Genomic DNA, 19,575 nt, shown 5'->3' on the forward strand with positions numbered 1-19,575 from the left:
TATCACTCTACTTTTCTTCTTTACTTCTTTACTTTTATTCTGCATATAACATATTCCCTTTGGTGTCACATAATCTGTTTAAAATTTTCTATTTCGGGCAGCAGAGATTTTACAAAAAGGTTTTCTCTTTGCACTCAAACACATGCAGCTTTTATTTGTATCTTACTAATTTTTGGAATTAAAACCAGTAAGTCTTTTACCAGTCTGGGTCTATAAAGGAAAACACAGAAAGGAGAGATGAAACTAAAAGAATATAAGAACTAAGAAAATTAAAAATTCCTATACCAAGTTACAAAACTGATATGCAAATGAAGTCATAAATAAGCATAATTAATAAATCATAGTGTTTTGTGCTGATTTTTCAATTACATTTTAAATTTTATAAGGTTTCACAAGGGCTAGACTCATAGCCTCTCTAAAATCATAATGTCACAGCTTGGGGATTTGCTCATTTAATTTGAAAGTTTTTATAATTAATGTTGATATTTTCTTGCTTGTGTCTTGAAATTTTCTTACTGTCCAAGAAAAGATAAGTTTGGTCTAGAAGACAGAATATTTACAATTGAATCTTTTCATCCATGATGATGCTTTTTTTTTTATTTTGAAAAAGCATACAACTTTTTCTTTGTAGTCGTCTGTTTTTGATGCAACTGTAAAGAAATATGAATACCGAACTTGTTCATAATTTTTATGTATTTTTTTTATTTTTACGTTAAAATGAATTGTGGAAATACTGTCGATTTTGTATTATCTGTCATATTGTTCCATTTAATTGAATTATAGTAGTTTGATATACTATGCCAGTTTCAATTTGAATTCAACTGGTCATCTTGCATGCAAGAAATGACATCACATCGATGTACAATGTAAAGTTCTGAGATGGCCAGCTTAAAATATTTAAAGAGCATTAAAAATATTTTATTTTCTATGTTTTAAAAAATTCAATGATTTCTTTGGAAACAAGTAGAGCTTTCTATATCGAGTAAGAAAGATAAATTTATTTTACTTATTTAGTATTATTTTAAAATGTAGAAAAATAGCAAATGACATTAGGAAATTTATGAGCAATGTCATAATGACACCTCGACTGATGAGGATAAAGCCATATGTATATTTGGCACACATAAATAGCAGTCAACTATTGATGATGTTGTGTCCGCGTTACCACGGAAAGGGAGTGCAGTAGCTTGTGAGGGTAAAGACACCTGAGCACCCGAGGGCAGAAGTTTGACTTCTAGCTCATATGAAGATGAAATTCACACATTTGCTTGCACAACCCCTTTTTACAGTGGGAGGGGCACATTCACACACCTCACAGATAAAACACAGATGAAGAACAACCATGCCGGAACCGGGATTCGGACCCGGGACGCCCGGATCACGAGGAAGATGCGGTACCCCGGTGCAAGGACGCCGGTAGCAGTCAACTATTGCTAATAATATAAACAACAGTTGACCCCCGCGATGGATAAGACAAGATGGATGCCAATATGCAAATGCAACTGTCAAAAAGCTTTAGCTTAAACTTAAGTATAGCATTTGCGAACAGAAATAACAGTGATTCATTGCTCGGGAAATTATTCGTAGTATTAGAAAGCCAATAATTTGCCTTCGTTTTTGCTATTTAGGCGCTTCTTTCTACTGGGTAACTGTTTGACATACATTTGTAAAAATTAATGGCTCTCAGTTATTTTTATGTTGTAAATAAATTTCTCATTTTCCTTAAGAATTGTTCTACTTTGTTAATATGATGTTGGTTTATAAAATTCCCTGAAAGATATTTATTCATATAGCTAGAAAAATGAAATTCATATAACTTTAATTGTTAATTAAATTTTCTGCTGTTATTTCAGTTTCATTAGCTGATCTCCCCGATCTCTCGGAAAGTAAGTAATAATATCTCCCATGTATATGCTTATAAATTCTGGGATATGGTGAGAGATTTCATTTTATTCAATTTACATTTTTACATTTTTTTCAACTTTCAGTTTCTTCAGCTGAATTATCGAATTTAACAGGAAGTAAGTTCACAAATTTGATTTTGATTGCAAACCAATTGTTATATATATCCTTTAATTTTTGTCGTTACTTTCTGCATTGTAATATAATTTTAACTATTAAATGGGTTCCCTGTTTTTAATTTTTAGTTCCAGTAGATGATCTTCCAGATCTCTCAAAGTGTAAGTAATTGTCTATTTAGTATGATATCTAATCACTGATTCACAATTCATCTAAGTACTCACATTAACGTTAAGTAATCACATTTTTTTAATTGCAGTGTCAGGCAATATTTCGAATTTACTAGGTAATAAATGCTTCAAATTTTATTTAAAATACTTGATTTCTTTATTTTATTTTATTTATTTATTTTTTTGCTGAAAGAAATAGTATTTTTTTTCTATTTCAATAAGTTGCATAGTTTTTCTTACAGAATTAAAAAAAATTTTTTTCTTTGTTTCTTTAGATAACCTTCCAGATCTCTCAAAGAGTAAGTATTTTACTATTTTATATAATTTAAAACTGCTGTTTCTCACACTGCCTAAGCTTTAATCTTTGTCTTTTTACTTTTAGTTTCATCAGTTGAACTTTCAAATTTAACAGGAAGTAAGTGGCTGTTACTTTAAATGAAATCTTGAAATCAATTTGTTTCTGAGAATATAAATTTATTTTTATTGTTTTTCAGTTCCAGCAAGTGAACTTCCAGATCTTTCTGATAGTAAGTGCTTATTCAATGTATTGAGAATGCTTATTGTCAATCTTTTTTTGTCATATGTCTTGGAGGAGGACGTGAGCATATCTAGATTAGATAAAAATATATTGTACTTAAGTGACTTTTAGTTGACCATCAATTAATTGAAATAACCATAGACTTTATGCTATTGCAACTATCAAACATAATGGAATAATTTAAATCTACAATAACTTTTTGAGAATATGGATGCATTATTTTGAGATAAATTGTGTTTTAAATTGCAAATTTTTTTTGTCTATATTTCAGTTGGAGACCTTCCCGGCTTAGGAGGAGGACGTCAGTATTTTATTTTTATTCAATAAAGTCATTGCTTTTTTAAAATTTTATTTAGATTTATTTCTAAATAAACAATATATATTTTAATTATTTACAGCATTCCATTTCTTTTCAATTCATGGACTTTAATAATTTTTATTACGTCACAAATCATTCTCTTTTTAGAAAGAATTTATTGTTCTAATTTGACAATTGTTTTTCAATAGTTTGAAATATTTTATTTCATTTCAGTTCAAAGATATAAATAATATATAATAAAGCCTTAGATCATTTTTTATTGTTTTCATTGTGATATATTTTTGATCGTTTACAATATGTAATTTTATTTCTATCGGAAGATATAAATAATTTATAAAAACGTCTTAGATCATTTTTTTGAGAAAAAATTGCTTGTATTATATTCTAGTTTATTAACTCTTTATTAATTTCACCTGGAGGCCTACCCAGTTTAAGAGGTAGGCGTGAGTATTCTTTCCTTTCAATAAAATAATTTCGAATGTTTATTTCTAATTAGACATAATATTGTTTACGTGTTATATCACATGATTATTTGCAAAGAAGCGAGACAATATTACAAGACAATTAAAATAATCATTTATAATGAACGGTAAAAGACAGAAACACATATCATGCATCACTGGATAGTTTCAATATTTTAATTTATATTCAAAGTTTTATTGTATGTAATCGGATAATCTTGGTAAAAGTAGCATTGTTGTTTATTTACGAGGAAATTGAAAATGGCGATGACAAAAAAAAAAAATGTCTTTTTGTGTGTTGCAAAGAGTGAATCCTTTGCTATATTTCAGCATACAATTCGTTGAAATTTCACAAAGAGCCCCTCGACATGGCAAATTTATCGATGTTACAAGAAATTTGTAGACGATTGTTGTATATTCAGACAGAAAAGCGCTGACGGTTCTCGCCAAGCAGATGAATAATTGAAGAGCATTCAAATATGTAACGATAAGAAATCTACAAGCAAAGAAGGTAGATAATTTGAAATTCCATAACCATTGTAATAACGTGTGCTGAAACCCCACACTATCTACTCTTCAAGGTCTGAAAGATCAAACTGTTACAGAAAAGTGCTCAATTACTAGGGAGCGGTTAATTCAGTTGTGGCAGGAAAAAGACCCTCGATTCGATTTTTATAGCATAATAAATGGGACTCATGTTAAATGCATAAATGAACGATACTCTATCTGGTTATTTATCGTATATGTCTCTGTTTGTAGAATGCACGTTCATTAGAAACAAATATATTAAATCTGCAGATCCCCAACGGTTTTTTTTGTTTTGTTTTTGAGAAGCATTATTTGTTTGAAATGCATGTTTATGTTCTTTATCTGTTTTATTCTAGTTGGCGGACTACCAGGCCTAGGAGGAGGACGTGAGTAATTTTTGTTTTAAATATAAGAATTAAATGCTTCTTCCAACCAGACGATTTCTTATTTAACTAAAAACAAAATTTGTTTTATTATTTAATTATATACAATATTTACTTAGCTTCAGTTGGTGGACATAAATATTGGATTAAAATCTCCAATGTTTTTTTTCTTGAGAAGCATTATTTGTTTGAAATGCATGTTTATGTTCTTTATCTGTTTTATTCTAGTTGGCGGCTTACCAAGCCTAGGAGGAAGACGTGAGTAACTTTTGTTTTAAATACAAGAATTAAATGGTTCTTCCAACCAGACGATTTCTTATTCAACTAAAAACAAAATTTGCTTTATTATTTAACTATACACAATATTTGATTTGCTTCAGTTGGTGAACATGAATATTAGTTAAAACTCTTCAGCATTATTTATTCTTGTGAAGCATTGTTTATTTGAAATGCATGTTTATGTTCTTTATCTGTTTTATTCTAGTTGGCGGACTACCAGGCATAGGAGGAGGACGTGAGTAATTTTTGCTTCAAATATAAGAATTAAATGCTTCTGCCAACCAGACGATTTTTTATTCAACTAAAAACAAAATTTGTTTTATTATTTAACGATATACGACATTTACTTTGCTTCAATGGTGAACATGAATATTAGTTAAAACTCTTCAGCATTATTTATTCTTGTGAAGCATTGTTTGTTTGAAATGCATGTTTATGTTCTTTATCTGTTTTATTCTAGTTGGCGGACTACCAAGCCTAGGAGGAGGACGTGAGTAATTTTTGCTTTGAGTAAAAGGAATGAAATTATTCCTCCAACCAGACGATTTCTTATTTAAATATCTATAATATTTGCATTATTATTTTACTATGTTAATATATGTTTTTCTTTAGTTAGCAGCCGTAAGTATTAAATAAAAATGTCTGGCATTATTTTCTTTTCTAGGGAGTTATTATGTGTTTTAAATGCATGATTGTATCGTTTTCTGTTTTCTTCTTGTTGGTGGCTTGCCAAATCTAGGAGGAGGATGTGAGCATTTATGCTATGCTTATAGAAATTTTTTTATGATTTTTTTCCATTCACACGATTGCTTATTTTCTTACATAATTTTTGTTTTCAGTGGTTGACTAAGTATGATATTAAAATCTCTGACTATGATCATAAAGACACCAAAATTTAAATTCTGTCTGCGAAGACGATCAAAGTCAATAAATCATGCCAATTAAGTTAAAGTGCATTTAATGAAATAAAAGGACTTGATTTATAAGGGGACAAAACTAATTGGGACAATGGCATTTAATTACAAATATAAATTAAAATTATATTCGGGGAAACATCATGTTTACCGCTTGCTTCAAAGACTTGACCTAACTGTTTATTGCAGCGGCCGCTAGAGGGCCAAGGAAAACAGTTACGGTTACATGAAATTATTATTTCTTTTTTCTGTAACGTTTTTAATGTTTTTCCATCAATATCAACGTCATCAAATACATTTGTAAGGTTCTCGTTCAAGCCATTCGAAATATAATTAATTTCCTGTAGAATCGCAGGAGGCGCGTAATGACAACAAATACTTAACAGCTAATAAGCAAAACTATTCAACCATCACCTATCCTTTTTTAAGACCGCAATGGTGGATTTTTTTAAAAAATAGAGAGTATGTAAAAATTACAAATTGGTTTTTGTGATAAAAATTTGTTGCATTATCAATAATTGCGCAATCATGATAAGTCGTTATAAAGTATAAAAATAAAGTTGCCAGCTGGATAATTGATTTTTATGATAAAAACTTGTCGTATTTTCAGTAATTTACATAATTCTGTTACGCCTGTTATCAATGAGGATGAAAAAGAGAAATTGCCATCAGCAAAAAATAATTTTTGTGATAAAATTTGTTGCATTATTAAAAATTTACATAATTATGGTACACTTATTATCGACGAGGATGAAAAAGAAAAGTTTCAAACTCCAAAAAGTGATTATTGTGTATTATTGTTTTGTTAATTATTTTTTAGTAGAAAAATTTAAAGATAATTCATTGATAGGATTCATTTCATATTATAGAAGGAATTTTGTGATTTCAATAATAAAATTCTTTAATTCTTTTTAGTTGGAGATCTCACCGGTCTTGGAGGAGGACGTAAGTTATTCATTGATAATATTTATTTCAAATGATAGAAGAGATTTTGGTATTTCAATAATAATTTTGTATCATTCTTTTCAGTTGGATATCTAACAGGTCTTTCAGGAGGACGTAAGTAACTCTTTGATAATATTTATTTCATATTATAGAAGGAATTTTGGGATTTCCATAATAATTTTTTTTTCATTATTTTTAGTTGGAGATCTCCCAGGTCTTGGAGGAGGACGTAAATATTTCATTGATAATATTTATTTCGTATTGTTTAAGAAATTTTGGGATTTCAATAATAATTTTTTTCATTTTTTTTTCAGTTGGAGATCTTACTAGTCTTGGAGGAGGACGTAAGTATTTCATTGGTAATATTTATTTCATATTAGAGAAGAAATTTTGGGATTTCAACAATAATTTCTTTTATTATTTTCAGTTGGAGGTCCCAAAGGTCTTGGTGGAGGACGTAAGTAATTCATTGATAATATATATTTCATATTATAGAAGGAATTTCGGGATTTCAATAATAATATTTTTTTCAATCTTTTCAGTTGGAGATCTCACAGGTGTTGGAGGAGGACGTAAGTAATCAATTGAAAATTTGTACTTGTTAACGAAGGATCTTTTAATTTTAAATAGTTACAAATTCAGATCATATTAGAAAACGTTTAAGCGATTTAAATGATTATATTTAATTTGTTTTCAGTTGGACGCTTGCCAGATATTGAAGGAGGACGTAAGTAATTCATTGATAAAATTTATTTCATATTATAGAAGGAATTTTGGGATTTCAATAAAAAAATTTTTTCATTCTTTTCAGTTGGTGGTCTCAAAGGTCTTGGAGGAGGACGTAAATTATTCATTGATAATATTTATTTCAAATGATAGAAGAGATTTTGGGATTTCAATAATATTTTTTTTTTCATTCTTTTCAGTTGGAGATCTCCCTGGTCTTGGAGGAGGACGTAAATATTTCATTGATAATATTTATTTCGTATTGTTGAAGAAATTTAGAGATTTCAATAATAATTTTTTGCATTTTTTTTTCAGTTGGAGATCTTACCGGTCTTGGAGGAGGACGTAAGTTATTCATTGATAATATTTATTTCAAATGATAGAAGAGATTTTGGTATTTCAATCATAATTTTGTATCATTCTTTTCAGTTGGAGATCTCCCAGGACTTTCAGGAGGACGTAAGTATTTCATTGGTAATATTTATTTCATATTAGAGAAGAAATTTTGGGATTTCAACAATAATTTTTTTTTCATTCTTTTCAGTTGGTGGTCTCAAAGGTCTTGGAGGAGGACGTAAGTTATTCATTGATAATATTTATTTCATGTTATAGAAGGAAGTTTGTTATTTCAATAATAATTTTGTATCATTTTTTTAGTTGGAGATCTCCCAGGTCTTGGAGGAGGACGTAAGTATTTCATTGGTAATATTTATTTCATATTAGAGAAGAAATTTTGGGATTTCAACAATAATGTTTTTGCTTCTTTTCAGTTGGTGGTCTCAAAGGTCTTGGAGGAGGACGTAAGTTATTCATTGATAATATTTATTTCAAATGACAGAAGAGATTTTTTGATTACAATAATAATTTTTTTTTCATTCTTTTCAGTTGGAGATCTCCCTGGTCTTGGAGGAGGACGTAAATATTTCATTGATAATATTTATTTCGTATTGTTGAAGAAATTTCGGGATTTCAATAATAATTTTTTTTTTTCAGTTGGAGATCTCACTGGTCTTGGAGGAGGACGTAAGTAATTCATTGATAATATTTATTTCATATTATAGAAGGAATTTTGGGTCTTCAATAATAGTTCTTTTCAGTTGGAGGTCTCAAAGGTCTTGGAGGAGGACGTAAGTAATCAATTGAAAATTTGCACTTTTTAGCCAAGGCTCTATTAATTTTAAATAATTACAAATTCAGATCTTATTAGAAAAATTTAAGCGATTTAAATGATTATATTTAATATGTTTTCAGTTGGTGGTTTGCCAGATATTGGAGGAGGACGTAAGTATTTCATTCGTAATGTTTATTTCATATTATAGAAAGAATTTTGGGATTTTAATAATAATTTTTTTTATTCTTTTCAGTTGGAAATCTCCCAGGTCTGGGAGGAGGACGTAAGTAATTCATTGATAATATTTATTTCAGATTATAAAAGGAATTTTGGGTTTTCAATAATAATTTTTTTTTCATTCTTTTCAGTTGGAGATCTAACAGGTCTTGGAGGAGGACGTAAGTAATCAATTTATTTTCGTAATTTATAGCGATAGCTTTATGAAATTTAAATGATCGTAATTTCATTTTTTATTAGAGAAAACTCTAGTGGATTTTATTATTTATATTTGATGTGATTTCAGTTGGTGGCCTGCCAGGTATTGGAGGAGGACGTAAGTAATTCCTTAACAATATTTATTTCTTTTTTAAAGTAAGAATATTTGGATTTGAATAATTTATTTTGGATTTGAATAACTTTTTAATCCAATCCAGTTAGTTGGATTAGGGTGTAAGTAATTAATTAAAAATTTGGATTTTGTAATGAAATCATGATCTGTTTTAAGTTATTTCAATTTTGATTTCGTTTTGTTTTAACTACTTTTAGATCTAGTAATAATTTATTTATAACATGCAAGTTTACCAAAAAAGGATTACCTGATTTAAATGCTTAATTACTTCTTTTAGTTGGGTTACCCAATTTGGAAGGTGGACATTACTATTCATACTTTTTATAAACAATATGCGATCTAAGTTTAAAATTATTTTTTTTCCATTTAAATTCGTCTCAACCTTGATGGACATAAACAACTAAACGCAGTTATTATTATAAAAAATGGTGTTATTTAAAATGATTTTTTTAAATTATAGTATTGCCTGACATAAAAGGCGATCGTAAGAAATTGATTGATATGTCTGATATATAAGTATAGAAATCATTACTTGATTAAATTATTTTATTTCAGTTGGTGGTCTCTCAGGTCTAGGAGGAGGACGTAAGTAATTTTAAAAAATATTTACGATTTTCAAAAAAAGAAAAAAAAAGTTATGCAAATTAAATATAACGATTATAACTCTATTCTGTTTCAGTCGATGGCCTTATTACTTTACGAGGAGGGCATATGTAGTTTCCATTATTTCCATTAAAACTAATTTTAATTTTAGAAAATATATTATTATTAAGTCATATTACTTTTTGATCTAAGAAGTGGGTAAAATTATTTTAGTATTGGTATTTGTTGATGAAATTTGAAATATAAGCCGTAATTAAAATTATGAATTATTTACATATTTTATTTTTGTTTTCTTCTTTTTGTTTCTACTAGATTTACTTAGAGTTAAGGAAACCTACTTTTAACCTTTTAACAGGAACATAGCGACAATTCTTTCTTAAAGAATATGAAACTTACATATTTAAATGCACATATTTTTACTGAAAGGCGAATGAAAATTTTGATTATCATTTTTTCTGAATATGTAATTCTCAGAAGCCTATTTTATTTACTTTTATATAAAAATTTATTTGTTACGATACTTAAAATTAATCTATTCTTTATTTACGTCTATTTCCCTAATACAGCAAAATAAATTGTTATGAAATAACTGTGCTATTGTAAAGAAAGCAGCCAAATTTGTAGTGGCATATAAAGTATAATAAATGGAATCAATTTAAATGTTTAAAATATATTATTTAGCAATATTATATTTCTTATTGTAATAAAGTAACATTTCAATGAAAAATAATTTTGAAATACATATTTAATCTCACTATAATGATCACAATTATATAAGGGCCACCACATGGGCGCAGATTTCAACATTTTGTTATTAATAGATGGTAATAAGTATTACTATCTTTTCAAAGATATCTATTGACTCATCTTTACTGAAAAGATAAATTTTAACTCCTTATTATGTATTTAAAAGTTATATACAGATATACACATCTTCTTTGAAGATTTCAAGGGTTACTATTACATACAAATATGTTAATTGCCATACAATATCGAGGTTTACCAATGCGACTGGTGAAAAGTTTTTGGTCACTTTAATAGCTAATATTTGTTAATATTGAATTAAAGGAAGTTACTGTAATCTTTCGTGCTATTAAGTGATAATAATAATGCATACTTTGACAACGTTGTGTATTGGAATCACAAGTTTTATATTCTAAATTTAAATTTATAAAGAATTTATGTGATTTTAAAAACAAAATTTTAACCTATTTTGTAAATAAATTTATTTTACTTATTATACCTATTTTTTAAAAGCTTTTTTCCCATGAAAATCAGAGTTTATATAAGTTTTTACATAGTACCTTATATATTGGGTACCTATTCTAATCTTAACCCAATGATTATTTTCAGATCTGTAACACACAAATACTTTTGATTCAACAATACTCTTAATGATGTTATCATGTTTTATGTGTGTTTATCTATATTTATTCCTTTTGAAACTTTTACCATCTGCTATTAAGTTTTACACGTGCTTTCATTATTGTTTCGTCGTGTTTTATATAATTATCACAATTTTCGTGCTTTCTTATTTTAACTTAGCCTTTTGCTTGGCTCAGTATGGCCAAATATGACTTTTGCGCTATAAAATACCACAAAACAAAAACCAAATCAAACCAAGCTCTTAACGATGTAAGAATTGCATTATTTGTGTCAATAAATGTATTGATAAAAAATTACAGTTCCGATACTTTCATACATCTTTTGGTTCTACTATTTTTGACATATTTATTTTTCAAATAATAAAGTTCCTCACTTTTTGTGACTAAAATTGACCGAATTATGAAGCTTTGGATATTACTTTTTTGTACGATTTTACACCATGTCGACAGATACCTCCAGGAAGATTAGACATTCAACTCATGATGCTTTTTCTAAGTGTTGATTACTAAAATAAAAATAATGAAATTCAAAGCTTCATGATTCTATCGGTTTTAGTCAAAGAAGAGGGAATAAATTTTTGTGTTCGAAATGCTAATGCATAAAGAATATTTTATAACAGAACTGGAGAATTGTATAAAAATTTAGATTCCTTAATTTTTTAGTACTGCATTTATTGACTCATACAAAAGTATGACTTTTAGAACTTAGTTCCAGCCTATATATCCATGCTTCTATCTAAAGATGTAGAAATTAGCTATTATGTAATAGTTTGGGAAGATACTTTGTATATACAGAATTAAGAATTTCATGTGTTGTTGAATTTTAACTAACCTTCATTCTTTCAGTTGACCTTCCCGATCTCTCTAACAGTAAGTTATTTTCTACCCAAGTTCTAAAATTAATTTGAAGTTCGTGACAAGATTATAGACATCTGTATGAAATGCATATGAATTATTTTTTTTAACTTTCAGTTTCTTCAGTTGAGCTTTCAAACTTAACAGGAAGTAAGTACTAATGTTTTTTCAAAGTAAAGAATTCCGTTCAAAAAAATATTAGTTTTATTTAGTTTTTACTTTGAGCCTGTTATAAAATACATATAATTCACTGAATTTCTGATAATTAATTTTCAGTTCCAGTAAGTGACCTGCCAGATCTTTCAAGTGGTAAGTAATTAATCTTTCATACAGAAAATCATCATAAATTAATTATTTTAAATAATTGAAATAGTGAAACCAGATAAAGGTTGTGTAATAAAAATTTTCGTTTTAAAATTTTTTAGTTTCTTTGGGCGACATCTTGAATTTGACTGGAAGTAAGACATTTGGAACAAAAGAATTTTATAAACATTGAGATAATATAGAATTTTATTATCATTTCAGATGCTTAACTATTTTTTTTTTGTTTCATCACTATATATATTTTTGCAAACATAATTTCTTAATTATATTTTTCAGTTTCATTAGGTGATCTTCCAGATCTTTCTAATGGTAAATATTTTGCTTCATTTGTATGATTTGAAATTATTAAATCTAAATAGGTTATAAAATAATTTTTCTCTTTTATTTTCAGTTTCATTGAGCGATATTCCAGGTTTAAATGCAAGTAAGTGACTAACTTTTAAAGTAGAAGTGAAGATATCTATACTTTTTAAGGAATATTCACTCGTTGATTTGCAATATATGCTTTTTTATATCAGCTGATGACATGACACCACATATATTTTAATGTTTCAGAAAGTTTTTCCAAATTACAAACCATTCACGAGACTCAAAAATTTAGGGATTCTCCGATTTTCTGCTTAAACTGCTTTTAAATTTAAATATCATTTGAAACTTTTCTGAATTCACCAAAACACTTTTTTTAATAGCTGAAAGCTGAAGATTGTATGAAATTACAATAATTAATTGAAACTTATTTTATTATTTTCAAATTTCATTAGAAGGTTCAAATTTAGCAAAAATATATATAAATATGAATGAATAAGTGAATAATTAATGAAATCAGTTCCAATTTTTTCAAATTATATTAGTTTGTTAATTTATAATAAGTTAATTTTCTACAGCAAATAAATATATTTTGGTAAAGTCATTCTCTCCTAAGTTTCAGTAAAAAGAAATAAGAATATTATTTGAAAATTATAGCTTAAAGTAGTATGAATATATTGATAGTCCAGTGTTGGACAAATTGTCAAAATACAAATAGGTATGAAATAAATTTTGTTATTAAGGAATAATATTCATCTATATGGATCTTCCACTACCCACCTATCCTGGAAGTTCGCTTCTGGAAACACGTGAAGCAACTTCTGTGATTCATGTTAAATTTCTTCAATGGTTTTCTAGCCGTTTCCCGTCATATTCTTCCACTTTTGAATTACAACTGGTATTCAAAACACCTTGCACAACACATGCCAACATTGTCGCAATTGTCATGTGCAACGTCTTGCACGATTCATGGCAAATTTATTCAATCGTAAACTCTTCCTTTATGTGTTGTGTCTCAGTATATTCAATGATCAAAAGTCTAACTCATTGAGTCTCTTTAAAATACCTTGCATAATAAATATTATCATTGTCTCAAACAAACTTACTCTGTCATGTGCAACGCCTTGCATGAATCGTGGCAAATTTATTCAATCGTAAATCACTCTATTATATGTTGTGTCTCAATATATTCAACGACCAAACGGTCTAACTCGGTATACCAAACGACCAAATGGTCTAACTCGGTATACCAAACCACCAAACGGTCTAACTTGGTATACCAAACTACCAAACGGTCTAAATCGGTATACCAAATGACCAAATGGTCTAAATCGGTATACCAAACGACAAAATGGTCTAACTCGGTATACCAAACGACCAAACGGTCTAACTCGGTATACCAACCAAGCAAACGGTATAATTGGTATGCATGATATGATGCCTCTTGGAATATGATTTAAGAATATTTGCTAAGTCGGCTATATGTCGGAATTAGTGATTATGTATGCAACTTTCATCTACTGTCTACCAAACTATTACATAATTTGTTTTTAAAAATTTCACTGCCACCTTGAATGTGCTACATTAATGTGGTACCAGTACCACACTTGCCGCCATTGAGTAGCGCCTCTGACCTCATTTCCCACCACTGAGCAACCCCTCTGGAGGAGGAAACGAGAGGTGGTTCCAGTTGATGCCAGGAGGCGGCAATGTGAAAACTAATTGTTACGACGTGTTGTTTAAAAGAAGAACTTTTATGTTAGTTCTGAATCTGATTATCGTAGTCTCATCCTGTAAACTTGTCATCATCAATTTGTTCATCATAATTTGTGCATCATCATTAATGTAACTATATTATCATTCATTATATTCTCAAATATCAACTAACTCGAACTTGTTATTGCTTGGCCATCACCTCCATATTAAAATAGTGTATGGAACATGTAGATGTTTTCTTTTCAAGTAAAAGATACAAAGCAAGAATATTTCATGTTCTTTGTATAAAAAGCATGGGTCATAAATCAATTGAAAACTAAATCGGATGTAACTTATTGTCGGTTTGCAGGCCTTTAGTTTCTTGCGGAATTAATGGGACAAAAATTTCGAGGGATTTTAAGCAATAGAAAGATGGAAAAAAAGAGAGAGAGAGAGAGAGAGGAATACCAATAACTTTATATACTAGACTATTTACAAAAATATCATGACTTAGAACTTAATAGGAAAAACTATTTTTCTTTCTCATAATTATGTGCTATTTGGAATTCTTGTCTGATTTTTATTTCTTGAATCTAATTTCAGTCGGAAGCCTTCCTGCGTTAGGTGGACGTAAGGATATCTTTTTTTATATTTTAAAAAACAATTTTTCATATTTTTATTTTTTCGAATATGGAATATACAAAGAAAAAGCATTGTAATCGCGAAAAAATTCAAGCTCGAAATTTCAGCGAATCACCATGTTTTAGAGCTTTTGAATGCGAATCATTTCTTACTGTCCGTCACTCAGTTTGCCAACATGATATCTCAAAATCTCTTCCAGCTAGACAAATGAATTCAGTATACAGATTAAATACCAAATTTGTAGATTTCTGTTAAATTTATTTTGAAAAAAAATTATAAGAAGTTTTTTCTGTATTGGAAACGATAAACACGATATTGAACACGATAAATACAAAGCATAAAGATCTATATGATACACAGATTGATATTCTAAATCTTTCGAGTGGTTGAGCATTTGTCGGTTTATAATTTTGCATGCATATAAATGTGATAACTCAAGAATGTAACAATAAAATTATTTAATAAATATTATTATTGTTATTTATTAAATATGTCATTTGATTAAGGTAAATCATATTTGATTTTCAGTTAAGTAATTAAGTTAATATTTGATTTTAAGTTCATTTTAATTTAAAGTGTAGGTATATAAAAAAATCAAAGCATGGAAACGCGATTACTTGAAAAGCGCAGTGACTTAAATGAAAGAAATTTGGTTTGCAAGCCTGAAATTACATCTGTAGTCCTATGACAGATTATGGTTTTAATCAGTTGAAGTTAATTTGGCTAATTAGTGTTTTCTGGTACTTTCATATTAATTTCATTTCAGTGATTAAAACACCAAAATTTGCTTGCTAATTTGAATTTAATCTAATTTTTCGAATCTATTATTGCATTATTTTTCAAGAATTCAATTTTGTGGAAAAAAAACAAAAACAAAAAAAAAAAAAACAGTTTTTTTTGGAAAAATCCCTTAAGGGCGTTTGTGGACAGGGCGTTTGCGGATGTTTTAAAAATGTTATTTTAAGATTTCAAATGGTATCAAAAAGACCGAGATTTATTAAAATGTGGCAAAAAAATAAAATTTGAAAATATGTTTCTTTAATTTATTATGTCTGGAGATATTTTCCAATGGATCAATCCAAGCACTCTTTACGCTCCGAATTATTATTATTTAATGATTTTCCGAGAAATATTGTTTAAAAATATTTTCCTATTTCTACTTTATTCAATTTGACAACCGGATGAAAATGTAGAACCCAACTTAAAACAATAAATAGCTGTTATGTATATTTCCACGTTTTGATTCTATTCATGACAATTTGACTGGATTATTAAGAAACCTTGATTTTTTTTTATAATAGAAGATGATTTTATGGCTAGTTAATGTTTAAAAATTCTATATCTTGTAGATCTTACTATAATCTTAAATCTGATAATAGGAATTTTTAATAAATATCAATTTTCTAAACTTATTTCTGCTTGTTTCAGTTGGAGGCCTTTCCCCATTGGGAGGAGGAGGGCGTACGTAATTTTATTCTTTATTAACATCGCCCATTTTTTTCTCTGTAAAAACATGATTTCATTTTAATGCTTGTAAATTTTGCTTTTATTTAGTTGGAGGACGTAAGTAATTCTGCTGAATAAATTTTTTTCAAAAACATTATTACGTTATTTAAAGCTTACAAAATATTTCACTTTAGTTGGAGGCCTTCCTGATCTATTAGGAGGACGTAACTATTTTATGGAATGAAAATGAAGTCTTTGAAGGCATTTTTACTAAATTCCCTAAAATTTAAACAAGATTTTTTCCTTTTTTTTCCTTTAGAGAATGATAAAGATATGAATAGAGCTCAAAATGCTTTTGAAATACCATTTTTGCAGTTTTCAAATAAAAAAAATGAAAGCCAAAGCATTGTTTTAGTATATATTTAACAGCAAATAAAAGTTTAAATTTTGGAGTCTTAAGTCAAAATTTCACGTCTCTGTTTCAAAATATTGATGCTTACAATTTCATTGTGATTGGAAGTGAAATGAGCACAAAATTAAATAATGTATATTGAGACGAACATCTATACTACATAAAGACAAATGTTAGTTGCTATGTCTTTTATACAAATCCACAAATTTATCACTTTTCTTCAACAAAAAGTAAGGACCACAATTAATTAAAATATAAGATAATTAAAACATAGGCAACTTTTGGTTGATTTTCAAAGATATGTCCCGAAAAATATTATTTTGCGAAATGATTTTTGCATCACCTTAAGACTCAGAAAATTACTTTTTTTAATGAGACCAAATTTATTTCTTTTCTAAATTTTTTCTTTTGTCTTATTAAATGTTTAAAATTTGACTTGATACACAAACTCTCACAATATTTTTTGTTAACCTCAGCTAATTTAATTTCCAAATTCCATTGTCCCATATAACTATTCAGTCGCCTGCTTTTGCCAATGTTAAAATCAAATCAAAAATTGATTTCTTTGGGCATTAACTCCGAAGCAGGATTTTTAGGTTTGCTTTTATTTCCTTGTCTATAAACTTTATAGTTTGCATACTCCATGAAAAGTTGTAGAAAAATTGTAGAAAAACCGATTGCATTATAGTCATCTTGCCAGATAATAAGATAAAATTTTTAACAAATACCCTACATATCAATATATTAATTTTCAATAGAATAAATATTCCAAGACAGCAAGTTGGCCGCGGTTAATGATACATAAATGTTGCTCATGGATATAAAACCAAAACTTATGCTTAGATATCTGAAGCTTTAATTCAAAGCTTGAATCTCAGACTGAAAATAATAACGCTAGGGATTTCGATGTAGATGGGAATAGGTAAATGTTATCCCTCAGATTTTAACTGGGAAATTAAAAAATCTATGAAAGTAAGTAAAACGAGAATAACTTTTAAAACTTGAATTTTAGACTTGTCACAACAAAAAAGAAAGGTTTTTTAAATCATTTTTGCACAATATAAGAGAATCATTTCGATTCGTTTAGCTATGTTTACAAAGTGATGAAATGAACTGTCGATTAACAATTGGCGAAATCGCTATAGTAGTTGGTATAGGGCGCTGTGCTATTAGTGGCTAAGGAATTATGTCTAGGTTTCCCCATAAAGAATTTAGAGATTTAGAGATTTTTATCAAAAATGAGAGCCATTTAGTAAACAATGGTCATATGCGACCCTTGATAATTTATATAGAAGCTAAGAGTTTTCATATGAAATCAAAATTAAAAAAGTTGGATTAATGATTCGGAATGGGAGGTGATTCCTTGGTTTTTCTAATAATTTAAAATATATAAATAACATTAATAATTCAAATAATTTAATTTGTTAACAATTTACTTATTTCACTAATTTTGAATTTAAATTTTCAGTTTCATTAAGTAACATTCCAGATCTCTCCAATAGTAAATAATTCTCTCTTCTATATGAGTTGTATTTGTGAAAACTTGAAATCGTATTAAATAATTTCATTGCATCTCTTTCTCTTTTAGTTTCATCGACCGAGCTTTCGAATTTGACAGGAAGTAAGTATTTAAGTGAAATTGAATTTAATTCAAATTTTAATTGAAAGAAAAGAATATTGTACGTTTAACAGATAATTTTTTGATTTTGTTGAAATTTAAGCAATTGAGTAACACTGAATTTTTAATATTCTAAGTCTGGTTTGTTTTTAAGCTGGCATATTTTCTTTTATAATGTAATATTATGTACATAATTTAAAAAAATCGTTCAACATCTCCACATTCGACAATCTTTGGATCTGTATTCACCAAAAATTTGATGCATATTTTCTTATAGGTTAGGAAGTGATACTGAGAAATGGATCTTTAACATTTTGATTAGAATTTAAGTTATTTTAAAAGTAATCGATATCTGTCGTTTTTTCTTCTATATTTATGAAAATATTATAGCACAAAAAATATTTTTAATACCACCTTTAAATTTCGAAAAAATATACTTTTCATTAGAATTAATCAATTCCTTACACTTCATTTCTCTTATTTTAGTACATTTGTCAAGACAATTTTAACTATACTTTACACATTTTTCATTGTTTTGGTTATTGTGTTTATCTATACGCCTGATGTGCTGGTATTAATATTTTTTGTATGATGTTATCGACGTTGCAATTAAAAGCATTTTTTAAAAATAATAATGTAAGGATAGAGGAAGAAGCAATTTTTGAAAATTCTTCCTCTTACCATTCTTCTTCTGAATATATCATGATTTTTTTATTAGAAACAAATTCATTAAATCAACATCTTTTAATCATCAGAATTTCATAGGTTGAAAATCGTAAATTAATTTGAATAAATAATATATTTGCGTATTTGTTGGTGAGGAGACTTCTATCGATTGACAATATAATGGGGATTGTTAATGCGGAAGAAAACTTCATTTTTCCAACATTTTGAATATTAAAAAAGCTTTTGTAGAGATATTAATTTTATTTTTGTAACGTTTTTTAAAAAAATTTAAAGTTTTTAGAATTTATTGATATAATTTCTTAATTTAATTTATAAAGGTGATGAAATAATAAAATATAATAGTAGATGACAAATTGAATAATGTTTTTAATACAGTAATGGTTTTACGATAATATACTTTGTATAAATTGAGTAAAAGAAAAATCATTAAAAGTCGAATGCAATGGCTATAGTAAAAAAAAAAAAAAATGAAAATAATACAAAGTAATGGAACTTACACTTTTATCGTGCTACAATGTTTCGGAGCAAAAGTTAAAAAATTAATTGTCTTTTTTTTTTTTTTTTTTTACAGTTTTATTGGACAGCTTTTCAGATCTCTCGAATAGTAAGTAATTATTTCTTTTTTCATTTAAAATGAAATT

The 19,575-nt window shown here is 27.8% G+C and overlaps 2 protein-coding genes across 2 annotated transcripts in view; both read left to right on the forward strand.

Moving 5' to 3' along the window:
• LOC129962150 (uncharacterized transmembrane protein DDB_G0289901-like) overlaps window positions 1-8,557 on the forward strand; it is a 48,774-nt gene extending 40,217 nt beyond the window's left edge. Inside the window, exons 89-117 of the mRNA XM_056075888.1 lie at window positions 1,854-1,886; window positions 1,989-2,021; window positions 2,148-2,180; window positions 2,279-2,305; window positions 2,465-2,488; window positions 2,572-2,604; window positions 2,684-2,716; window positions 2,999-3,028; window positions 4,392-4,421; window positions 4,647-4,676; window positions 4,903-4,932; window positions 5,158-5,187; window positions 6,527-6,556; window positions 6,641-6,670; window positions 6,756-6,785; window positions 6,871-6,900; window positions 6,984-7,013; window positions 7,099-7,128; window positions 7,254-7,283; window positions 7,368-7,397; window positions 7,483-7,512; window positions 7,598-7,627; window positions 7,712-7,741; window positions 7,827-7,856; window positions 7,940-7,969; window positions 8,053-8,082; window positions 8,168-8,197; window positions 8,276-8,409; window positions 8,534-8,557. Of these exons, the coding sequence (XP_055931863.1) occupies window positions 1,854-1,886; window positions 1,989-2,021; window positions 2,148-2,180; window positions 2,279-2,305; window positions 2,465-2,488; window positions 2,572-2,604; window positions 2,684-2,716; window positions 2,999-3,028; window positions 4,392-4,421; window positions 4,647-4,676; window positions 4,903-4,932; window positions 5,158-5,187; window positions 6,527-6,556; window positions 6,641-6,670; window positions 6,756-6,785; window positions 6,871-6,900; window positions 6,984-7,013; window positions 7,099-7,128; window positions 7,254-7,283; window positions 7,368-7,397; window positions 7,483-7,512; window positions 7,598-7,627; window positions 7,712-7,741; window positions 7,827-7,856; window positions 7,940-7,969; window positions 8,053-8,082; window positions 8,168-8,197; window positions 8,276-8,313 (854 nt within the window). The 3' untranslated portion in view covers window positions 8,314-8,409; window positions 8,534-8,557. The remainder of the gene's footprint in view (window positions 1-1,853; window positions 1,887-1,988; window positions 2,022-2,147; window positions 2,181-2,278; window positions 2,306-2,464; window positions 2,489-2,571; window positions 2,605-2,683; window positions 2,717-2,998; window positions 3,029-4,391; window positions 4,422-4,646; window positions 4,677-4,902; window positions 4,933-5,157; window positions 5,188-6,526; window positions 6,557-6,640; window positions 6,671-6,755; window positions 6,786-6,870; window positions 6,901-6,983; window positions 7,014-7,098; window positions 7,129-7,253; window positions 7,284-7,367; window positions 7,398-7,482; window positions 7,513-7,597; window positions 7,628-7,711; window positions 7,742-7,826; window positions 7,857-7,939; window positions 7,970-8,052; window positions 8,083-8,167; window positions 8,198-8,275; window positions 8,410-8,533) is intronic.
• Window positions 8,524-19,575, forward strand: part of LOC129962152 (uncharacterized PE-PGRS family protein PE_PGRS54-like) — a 36,304-nt gene continuing 25,252 nt past the window's right edge. Inside the window, exons 1-10 of the mRNA XM_056075889.1 lie at window positions 8,524-8,563; window positions 8,647-8,676; window positions 8,762-8,791; window positions 12,081-12,113; window positions 12,230-12,262; window positions 12,405-12,437; window positions 12,520-12,552; window positions 18,098-18,130; window positions 18,218-18,250; window positions 19,506-19,538. Coding sequence (XP_055931864.1) covers window positions 8,524-8,563; window positions 8,647-8,676; window positions 8,762-8,791; window positions 12,081-12,113; window positions 12,230-12,262; window positions 12,405-12,437; window positions 12,520-12,552; window positions 18,098-18,130; window positions 18,218-18,250; window positions 19,506-19,538 — 331 coding nt within the window. The remainder of the gene's footprint in view (window positions 8,564-8,646; window positions 8,677-8,761; window positions 8,792-12,080; window positions 12,114-12,229; window positions 12,263-12,404; window positions 12,438-12,519; window positions 12,553-18,097; window positions 18,131-18,217; window positions 18,251-19,505; window positions 19,539-19,575) is intronic.

Source organism: Argiope bruennichi, chromosome 2, assembly GCF_947563725.1.
Source record: "Argiope bruennichi chromosome 2, qqArgBrue1.1, whole genome shotgun sequence".
NCBI lineage: Eukaryota > Metazoa > Arthropoda > Arachnida > Araneae > Araneidae > Argiope > Argiope bruennichi.